Source organism: Heptranchias perlo, chromosome 16, assembly GCF_035084215.1.
Source record: "Heptranchias perlo isolate sHepPer1 chromosome 16, sHepPer1.hap1, whole genome shotgun sequence".
NCBI classification, from domain to species: Eukaryota; Metazoa; Chordata; class Chondrichthyes; order Hexanchiformes; family Hexanchidae; genus Heptranchias; species Heptranchias perlo.
Genome location: NC_090340.1, coordinates 39,535,165 through 39,545,770, shown reverse-complemented (window position 1 = coordinate 39,545,770; position 10,606 = coordinate 39,535,165). Strand labels below are relative to the sequence as shown.

At 41.1% G+C, this 10,606-nt stretch overlaps 2 protein-coding genes across 2 annotated transcripts in view; one reads left to right on the top strand and one right to left on the bottom strand.

The window, feature by feature from the left end:
* Nucleotides 1-1,252: 1,252 nt before the first annotated feature.
* On the bottom strand, nucleotides 1,253-2,898 carry si:ch73-167i17.6 (regulator of G-protein signaling 9-binding protein). Its single transcript, XM_067997487.1, has one exon. The coding sequence runs from the start codon at nucleotides 2,454-2,456 to the stop codon at nucleotides 1,737-1,739; it is 720 nt and encodes a 239-aa protein (XP_067853588.1). The 5' UTR covers nucleotides 2,457-2,898; the 3' UTR covers nucleotides 1,253-1,736.
* Nucleotides 2,899-3,086: 188 nt separating this feature from the next.
* The window catches only part of ankrd27 (ankyrin repeat domain 27 (VPS9 domain)), a 94,127-nt gene continuing 86,607 nt past the window's right edge, over nucleotides 3,087-10,606 (top strand). The window contains exons 1-2 of the mRNA XM_067997990.1: nucleotides 3,087-3,173; nucleotides 9,680-9,813. Coding sequence (XP_067854091.1) covers nucleotides 9,712-9,813 — 102 coding nt within the window. The 5' untranslated portion in view covers nucleotides 3,087-3,173; nucleotides 9,680-9,711. The remainder of the gene's footprint in view (nucleotides 3,174-9,679; nucleotides 9,814-10,606) is intronic.

The following is a 10,606-nucleotide window of genomic DNA, read 5'->3' as shown; positions in this document are numbered from 1 at the left end:
AATATTAGGATGGGTTGGTCCAAGAGGTAGGCTTTACGGAGGGTCTTAAAGGCAGAGGGAGAAGTGTAAAGGTGGAGAGGATTAGGGAGGGAATTCCAGAGCTTCTGGTCTCGAAGGCTGAAGGCATGGCTGCCAATTGTGGAGTGGAGGATGCATAAGAGGCCAGAGTTGGAGGAACACAGAGTTCTTGGAGGGTTGTTAGGCTGGAGGAGGTTACAGAGATAGGGAAGGGTCAAGAGAGGTGATGGAGAGGTAGAGTTGTCTGTCGTCAGCACACAGGTGGAACTGTTTTTGCAGTGAATCAGTAGCTCTCCAACATTGCAGGAGGTGTAGGGGACTGGATATATACTTTATTAAAATAACAAATTACTTCACAAATCTGTACCATTTCTTTTGAATAATTTATATATGAAATTTAGCAAAACTTGACATAATGGGTGTTGTAAAATATTTACAAGAACAACTTGCGTTTATATAATGCCTTTAAAGTAGTAAAACGTCCCAAGGCACTTCACAGGAGTGTTATCAAACAAAATTTGACACTGAGCCACATAAGGAGATATTAGGAAAGGTGACGGTCAAAAAGGTAGGTTTTAACAAGCGTCTTAAAGGAGGATAGACAGGTAGAGAGGTTTGAGGGGGGAATTCCAGAGCTTGGGGCCAAGGCAGCTGAAGGCATGGGAATTGGAGGACTGCAGAGATCTGAGGGTTATCAGGCTGGAGGAGGTTCCAAATATAGGAGCGGGACGAGACCATGGAGAGATTTGAAAACGAGAATTTTAAAATAGAGGCGTTGCTGGACTGGGAGCCAATATAAGTCAGCGAACACAGGGGTGATCGGTGAACAGGACTTGTTGTGAGTTAGGATACAGGCAGCAGAGTTTTAATTTGCTGGATTATTTCCTCCAAGGCCGTTTTGCTTTTTTTTGGCAAATATCTATGTATTAAAAATCTTGCGTAGGGTATACACTCCTTGCCCACAAGCCTTGCATTGCTGTTGTCAAGATTTTTGGTCATGCTTTTGTATCAGCATTTACTGCTGGAAATTGCTAGGTCCACATTTCCCATTCAGTTTTGTTATGTCAACAGTCGCTCTGCAGCTACAGTCACTAGGTGAGCTTGTTTCAGCATTCTCTCAACTTCCCATCTTGTATATGAAACAAACATATCCAGTGACTGACCAAAGGCAATTCATTACCCGTCAATGGAAAAAAACAGTTGAACAAGATTTAACATTTCACAGTTGGCTATCTTATTATTCAAAGTTAACATTTATTATAAATACAGTACAATAACATTTCGACTCCACCTGTACATAAAGTGAAAATATGCAGTTTGCTACAGAGTACTGTAATAATTAACACTTTAAAAAATGGTTTGCCATATTAATAGGCTTCAGTTGATATACTGGAATGTTTTTGTTGTACCATTCTACCCAGAGGCACAAACAGTAGCAAGGTACACAAACACTTCATACAGCACTATTTCACCCACAAATAAACAGTTCCTCACTGTCGAAAGCACTGGATAAATACTATAATACGGATGTAGCTGTATCTATTTTCCCAAAAAACAAACTGCTATGTAAACATAGACCAGCAGTTTACATAATTGCCTTTAGAAAATTGCGGTTCATTCATAAAAAGTAAACTAGATTAATTCATAGGTCCTAAATTTCAAAAGCAAATGCTCAAAATTATTTACTCGTGCACAATTAAATTATGAACATGGAGGTGTTAAGCAAATTTTACAACACACACAGCTAGAACAATGGCAATTATTAATACAGCGCTGAACATCGCTCCAGCAAAGATCTTATTGGTGTCGCACAGCTTTTTGTTGCCTCCACCGTTCACGGATATCATTCTAACCGATGAAGTGCCGGCACTGGCGGTTGATTTTAGCTCAGAACTGAGGTCTTGCTTGGCTTCCACTGTCCACTGAGGGACGTTCACTTTCATTTCCATCTCGTATATCATTTCTCCGACTTCATTGATCTCTTGCTCCAAGTCGTTCAGATCGAGAGTGTCTATGTTGTTGCCCTCTTCATACTTCATATTCTGAACACACATAGCACGGGCAGCCACAGCAGATGTTCCCCCACCCATTCCCGTCTGGATCAGATGTTTTGTGGGAACATTCAGTGGAAACTCTTGACCCAGTTCTAGGGCTCTTCTCATGTCGATCTCCAAGATCTCCATACAAGTCGAAAACACCACCCATAGCCGTTCGAATTCAGCTCGATCATCTTTGCTGATAGTTTTGTCCTTTAAAATAGTCGTTAGCTTGTTTTTGTTGGCAATTGCCAACGCCTGTGCTTTTTGCCTGGTTTTCTTCAGTTCTTCGCGTAAATTTTGCGAGTCCGATGTCCCACCAGCACAGATAACCAAATGTCGATAGCAAGCAGACACTTTGTTCAGGGCGTCCAAAAGCGTTTTACACTCGTCCTTCACCATCTCAGTACTCAGATGCGATCCCTTCAGATACGCTTGTTATAAACTGTTATCGTGTACGAATTTAATACTGCAACGTTTTAGTAACAGTTCTAAAGAGATAAAAAGCAGTCCAAACTCAAAGGGTCTTCACAATTGTCCAACTTGATCCAATTATCTTACCACAGCTATCCATTCATCCATATTGCATATCTGGCTTTATTGTGTTTTTTCTTGCCTTCTGACCATTTCTGAACTTTCTAAGTTATTGTACCTGAGCACACAACTGTGATTGCTAAACTTTTTTTAAACATATCGCCTTATGTAATAGCACAAAAATAACTAATACGTGAAAATCGCTATTCTTATGTGAACCAGCGCATAGCTTCATCGTCAGCTGCAGGAGCTATCCCAGGTCCTCAGTGCGCTTCACAGACTAAATACCAAACACTGAGCACCTTAACACATCACGTGCCCGCTAAACTGGGAAGTGAAACCCGTTTCCAAATATTTCCATTCAACCTCATCTACTGGCCAGAGCCCTGCCTCAGGGCGGCGCCGATTGGCTGAGGGGCCACCAGTGGCTTGCGGCTTCTGACGCGACGTCAGGATATGATTGGTTAGTGGAGGTGTCAATCATACGAATGGCAACATTGTTTCCGCTGTCAGTTAGATACACGAAGCTGTGCTGGAAAGTTAAACGTGAAGTGAGTTGGAAATGACGCAGTGTATGGCCGTTTGGTAAGTGTCGTGTCTTGTGTTAGAACATGAAATAGGACACTAGAAGAGTCGTGTGGGTTCAGTTAGTGGGCGAACAGTACGGACCAGGGCTTGCTGTGGGTAAATTGGTTCCGTTCTCGGTGGGGCCTGGCTACGTTTGGTGTATTTAATGCGGTGGCGGCTGCACCATCATCAGCTGAGAGCGGCTATCGTTTGTATTTACATTATATATATTTTATTTAAAGAAAAAGAGGGTAGAGAAACATAGATTTCAAATAGAAATGCACGCATGTGTATGTTTGGTAAGGTTCAAACTGGACAACTGAGAAAGTTAGTTTCCAAATTCATTCGGAAAAAGAATAGGTCCTTAATCGCGCTTTAGTGGCCACATCATTAGTAAATTATATTGACTGCCAAGTTATTGAACGTAACAGAACTCATTAGTTTCGAAATTCATGAGGATAGTTTCCAGTTACAGTGGAGTAAGACTAATCATATGATGTGAAAAACAGAAATTGCTGAATCTATTGAGAACAGAATAATATGTTTAAATAGTTGAATTATTTTTAAAATTTATTTTCTGTCGGTTACATAACAGAAAATGGCACAACTAGTGGAGATAGTATAATTTTTTTCCTGAGAGGTGACATGTATGTAAGGTATCAGCCTTAGCTCAGTGGTAGTAATTTCACCTCTGAGTCAGAAGGACATGGGTTTAAGCCCCACTTCAGAAATTTGAGCACATAATCTTGGCTGACACTGAGGCAGTGCTGCACCATTGGGAGGTGCTGTCTTTCAAATGAGTTGTTAAACTGAGGAGGCCCTGTCTGCTCCTTCAGGTGGATGTGAAAGATCCCATGGCACTATTTGAAGAAGAGCACTGTTGCTGCTGCCCCTTCCCCTGGGTCAAAAGTTGCCAGAGGTGGATCAAGTTTATAGGTGTACAAGTTGGGAGGGGAGGTTGAGTTCCCCATCTTAACAAATTAGACTCTAACCACAGCACTTAATATTGTATTTCTGATAATGGGTGAAAACCTATACTATTTAAAAATTTGCTTGCAGTAGAACAGTTTGCCTGCTGCTATAACCACCCATTTCTGCTCACATCAACTTAGAGATTTCTCTTGTATGTTAAGAATCTTTTTTTTTTAGGCAGTGCAGCATGTCATATAAACTGGGCAGTGGGACATGGGCTTATGCCTGATTAGGATCTGTCAGCTGGTGTACTTGAAGACTGTTGATAGTGAATTTCTCTTTACCTCCATTTTGGAGGCAAAACGAAATACATAAGCTTCTGGCAACAGATGTGAGAATGGTAGGGTAAGGGAGGGAGATTGTAGAGGAGAAAGGGACTTTGAGATTTCCCTCCCCCTCTGGAATGATCCTGGAGTAATAAGAAAAGCCTGGTAAGAGCTGGGGTGGAGATATAGGAGAAGCTGTAAGAGCACAGCAAGGTCAGAGTCAGGCTGACTGTAGGGGGAGGGAGCTGACTTTTTTTTAAGTGGTTGAGCCAGACCTGGTAATGGACAGCCAGGTGAGTCTCAAGCCTGAGGCATTCAGATTTAAAGACATGTGACACTCAGATTTAAGTCTGTGTAGATGGGTGCTGCACAGGGTTGGGGGGCAGTGGGTGTGGAAGATATATGAGGGTTCTTGTGAGGGCTGAGGGCACTGAGAGCAGAGCCAGGTGAGTGGTAGAGTCTCTGACTGCTCCCAGCTCACTCCAAAGCCTGACTCTGACCTTGCTGTGCTCTTACAGCTTCTCCTATATCTCCACCCCACTTCTTACAGGCTTTTCTTTTCCATGAAACTTGCCTGCTGCTCCCTTGATCCCCTGTTGAATCAGCACCTCTATGCTCAACTGCCCCTCCTTGATCAATGCTCACTGACATCATCAACTGTCTCCTCTCCTCAGTCATTGTTTGTCTTCCCCTCCCCCCCCCATCACTTTCAAAACTGTTGTAATCACTCTTTTTAGAAAGACTCCTAACTTATGCATTCTCTCCAACTACCATGCCATCAACAACCTCCCTTTTCTTTTTGAACATGGAACATGCTGTCACTAACCAGCTCCATGCCCACATTTTCCCATTTCCTATTTCAATCTCTTCAGCCTGGCCTGTGTCCCACCCACAACAGCAGGATTGCTGGGTCCCATTCAGAAGCAACATTCTGTGTGCTATGATCTCTCTGCAGTGTCCACCAGCTTTCCTTTGTAATCCACATCCATGACACTGTCATCTCATACTTTCTGTCGCACCGTAGCTAGCAACAACTCCTCCAGTAGTTTATCCTCCTTTGCCTGCGTGGTCATTTCCTGTGTGTCTCAAAGTTCCATCCTTAGCCTCCTCCTGTTCCTCATCCACACGTTGCCCTTAGTGACAATATCCATTAACATGTGTCAGCTTTCATATTTTCTGATACCCAGTTTATCTCTCTATAACCATCCTTGACACCACAACTGTCGCCATGCTGTCAGACTATCTGACCAGTATCAGGTTATAGATAAGCCAGAATCTCTTGTGGTTCACCATTTGGTAATCTGTTCAGCTTCTGCCAGAAGCTGCTCACCATTTCTTCCATCTTCCTGGATGCCCATTCAAGCTCAATTTGATGGTACACAACCTCGAGATCCTGTTCCACCTTGAACTGGGTTTCAAACCTCACATCCACCCATGTCCAGCCTATCTTCTAGATTGCATACTTCTGTCTCTGCAATATCAACTGCCTTTGCACTTACTTCTCTCTCACTGCTGCTCAAACCCTCATTCATGCCTTTTTCATCTCCATGCTCCAGACTTTTCCAACTTTCTTCTCGTTGACGCTTGAGCTTCATTCTATATGAACTCCCCTGCCCACGTCCTATACAACATGAATTCTTGCTTGACTATCATCTTGACTCCCATAGGTTGCCTGTTCCTCAGCACATTGATTTTAAAATACTTGTCCTTGTCTTCAAATTCCTCTGCAGCCTCTTTAGATTTGCAGTTTCCTTCTGGCCAACATACCTGCTCTTTCCTCCACCCTACCATCAGTGGTACAGCCTTTGGTTGCCTTGCCTCCCCATTCTGGAACATCCTCTCTAAACTCTATCATCTTGCTATGTTTCTGCAAACTTTCCAAAAGCCTCTTTAAAACTTGCCTCTTCCATAGCACCTTCAGCCATCTCCCCAAACACCCACCTATTCCTGCTTCAGTCTGACCGAAGTGCCTTGAACCTTTTTCCTATGTTGAATGCACTCTGTAAATGTAAGTTGTTGTTAGAGTAGGTGATCTACTTGTCATTTTGGTTGGACAGAAATGTGCAGAGTACCATAAGAAGGAGAAAATGAGAGCTAGTATAAATATTACTTCCAGTTTGTGTTGACCTGTCAAGCAGTGACTTCCTGTTCAATATGCTGGAGTGTGAGCAGTACAGAAATGTTAAAAAGAAAATTGCTTGAAATGAATTCAGAATACTTTTTGGAATTCGTCTGGCTTTAATTGTGCCATGTTTCAACCTTTGCAGGAACTTGCAACTACTGATCATGCCAGCAACAACAATGTTGGGTTATTCTGCTTTCAAAAACACAATGTTTTTGTAAAGTTGAAAAGGCTGTATTAAAGCTAAACCATCCAGAGATTTATGCAAGTGCACGAGTATTTTGATTTCAACATTTTTTTCTTTAGACCATGGGAAACTGAATAGCTGTTGCTTGGATATCAATGATCATTATTTATGATTATCAAATTACAATTTTTTTCTGTCTGCACATTGGTATTGTAAATGATAGATAAAAATATTATATGGAAGTTCTTAAACCTGGTGTGATACTTTTAAGGTTATGATAGAGTAAAATGGAGTTGCCTTTTCAAAAATGTATAGTCGTGACGGGGTATTATTAAAGTAATGTATGTTGGTTGGCAACTTTCCCCAAAATAGCTGTATTTCTATTTTTGTAAGCTGTGGTACCAATCAAGTTGTTATGGGTTTAAAGCTGTATAATTTTACAGTTCACTCGAATAGTTTGAGGAGAGTTTGGTAAATGCCTTGATTGTACTAATACTTACAGGCCATATGAGGAAAAGTACATGTGAAACCCTTTGATCCCATTTTAGGCTACAGTTTATTTATGATGCATAGAATGCATTACCAATACTTTCAATCACCGTTTAGAAATGCAGTATTCTGATTAGCCGAATATTGTACTTTCCAACTCAACTGTGCTTGTGAAGTGCTCTAAGTGTGATTGGTTGTTAAGCAGTCACCTACTCCTTCACCTTATCCCCCGCCTGCCCTAAGGTGTTTGTCAGTGGCAGTGGGATATTATGTTGTTGGCTATTGAAAGGTCAATTCCTGTTTGAGTTGGAATTTTTTTTTGGAAAATTGTGTCAAAAATGCAAATCAGTACATTTTCAGCTTCATATGGTTTTAAAGAAAATGTTTTTTTTTAACCGAGCTGTGAAAATTCCAAGTAAATGTACAGAAATTACAAATATGTACGGCTATCTGTTCAGGGGCTTTTCATTCTACTGAGTTTTGCAAGCTGGTAGGGAAGTGAAAGCCAGCAGCAGATAAGTATGTACGTTGACTTTTTTTTAAACAACTTTTTAAAGTTTTTTTTTAAAACTTGTTTTTCCTTGTTTCTATAATTCTCCTAATCTTCCTCCAGAATCTTTTTTGTAAGTACTTTCTGTTTGTTCCTTATTGTACTATTTTTATATCTGTACTTAAAACATATTTGTGTCCATTTTCCTCTTGACTATTTTGACTTTACTGGAATTAATTTCAGATTAAGCCTTTCCAGTATACAAGTATTATAATGTCTGGATCTTAGATGCTCCCCAACTTCTGCTCCTAGGCTCATTTTTCAAGACTGAATCTAGATTAGGCAAACTGTGTAGTGAAGCAGAAAGCAAAATACATCAGATGCTGGAAATCTGAAACAAAAGTAGAAAATGCTGGAAAGACTAAGCAGCTCAGGCCGCATCTGTGGATGAAGGAATAAAAGTTAATGTTTCAGGTCTTATGCCCTTTCGTCAAAACTGGCAAGCCTCTGACAAAGGACCATAAGGCCTGATACGTTAAGTTTTGTTCCTTCTTGCATAGATGCTGCCTGATCTGAATCATAAAATCGTTACAGCGCAGAAGGGGGCCATTCGGCCCATCGAGTCTGTGCTGGCTCTTTGTAAGAGCAATCCAGTTAGTCCCATTCCCCAGCTCTTTCCCCATTGACCTGTAAAATTTTTCTCTTCAAATATTTATCCAATTCCTTTTTGAAAGCCATGATTGACTCTGCTTCCACCACCCTTTAGGCAGCGCATTCCAAATCATAACTACTTGCTGCTTTTAAAAAAAAAGCTTTTCCTCACATTCGCGAAAGAACCAAAGGCGATCACCTTAAATCTGTGTCCTCTGGTTCTCGACCCTTCCGCCAATGGGAACAGTTTCTCTTTATGTACTTCATCTAAATCTGTCATCGTTTTAAACACTTCTATCAAATCTCCTCTCAACTTTCTCTGCTCTAAGAACAACCCCAGCTTCTCCAGCCTATCCACATAACTGAAGTCCCTCATCCCTGGAACCATTCTAGTAAATCTTTCCTGCACCCTCTCTAAGGCCTTCACATCCTTCCTAAAGTGTGGTTCCCAGAATTGGACACAATACTCCAGTTGTGACCGAACCGGAGTTTTTTTTAATAAAGGTTCAACATAACTTCCTTGCTTTTGTACTCTAATGCCTCTATTTTTAAAGCCCAGGATCCCGTATGCTTTTTTTAACCACTTTCTCAACCTATCCTGGCACCTTCAAAGATTTGTGCACCTATACTCCCAGGTCTCTCTGTTCCTGCACCCCCTTTAGAATTATACCATTTAGTTTATATTACACTTTGGCAGGAAGAACGAGGAGAGGTATCACTTCGCAATTCTCTGCATTAAATTTCATCTGCCATGTGTCTGCCCATTCCACCAGCCTGTCTGTCCTCTTGAAGTCTATTACTATCCTCTTCACTGTTTACTACACTTCCAAGTTTTGTGTCATCTGCAAATTTTGAAATTGTGCCCTGTACACCCAAGTCCAAGTCATTAATATATAAAAAAAAAAGCAGTGGTCCTAATACAGACCTCTGGGGAACACCTTCCTCCAGTCCGAGAAACAGAGTAGTGGTGAACGGTTGTTTCTTGTTACTTAGCCAATTTCATATCCACGCTGCCACTGGCCCTTTTATTCCATGGGCTTCAACTTTGACAAGCCTATTATGTGGCACATTATCAAATGTCTTTTGAAAGTCCATATACACAAGTAGTAGTAAAGCAACCCTGCACAACCTCTTGGAGTATGCACCTTTCCTTGTTTTTTCATTGCCACTATTAGTCATTATCTGAATAACTAAAATCCCTCAATGTTTTGCCATTTATATCTGGAAAAACATTTCCTGGTGTACCTTATCCTTTTAGCGCTACAAAATTCATAACAATGTTGTATTAATGTTATACTTTATTTTTAATGAATTCATGAAAATTTTATTTATATATTTCTTGCACAGTTGAAATTTAGTGCGGAAAGTGTTTGGTGTCCATGGCTATGTATGATGAAGATATTTCGAGAAACCCTTTCTATTTAGCACTTCAGAAGCAGAAGCCTGATACGTCCAATCGTGTAGCAGAACTACATGGGATTGTGAGTATCCTATTACTGTTTTTGTAAGGAGGCCTGAAATTACTTGCGTTTATTTTGTTGTTTATTTGTACTGAAGGTGAGGGATTTCCATACTGGGAATGGAATACTTCCAATTTTGTCACCCAGTATTATCGTCAAGCATAGTATAGTTGGAGTGTTAAGGCCCCTCTGCTCTGCCTCAGCGATGTGCTTCAACCAGAACTGTAGAGCGTGGCCTGCTGCATCAGTGTGAATTTCCAACTTCGCACTCATGTTTTTGGCATCTTTGCTCAACACTTCTAATTTAATGTCAGTTGGTGTGAACTAGTTGACAGTTTTGTTCCTCAGTCTCATCCCCACTAAGAACTAGGTTCACACTGCCCAAACATGTTATCATCCTTACATAGCTGTTAGAGGCTTTAATTCTATCAGTCTGAGCTGAATTTAAATGTAGGCTGCAGAGATGTAAGTACATGAAAAGAAGGGTGAGAAAAAAACCATCAGGCTCATCAAGTTGACAGCAACCATATACATTCGTTCCTCGCCCCCCCCCCCCCCCCCCGGCCAGAAAAGTAGCCTCCTAGGAGGGGCAAAAAATAATCAAGAAACCTGCAGGCAGTCCAGGGAAAACTTTGGGAAACTTTTCTGACTTTTAGGCAATTGGCCAAGCTGAGGGAATGCACGGTTGCCCATGATTCATCAAAACTCAACTAACTAGAAACTTACCCACTATTTCTGGATATTTCCTCCTCTTCTTTCAGGAACTTGACAAGTTCCTTTTTAGATGACTGTGATAATTCTGTACTCACCACTT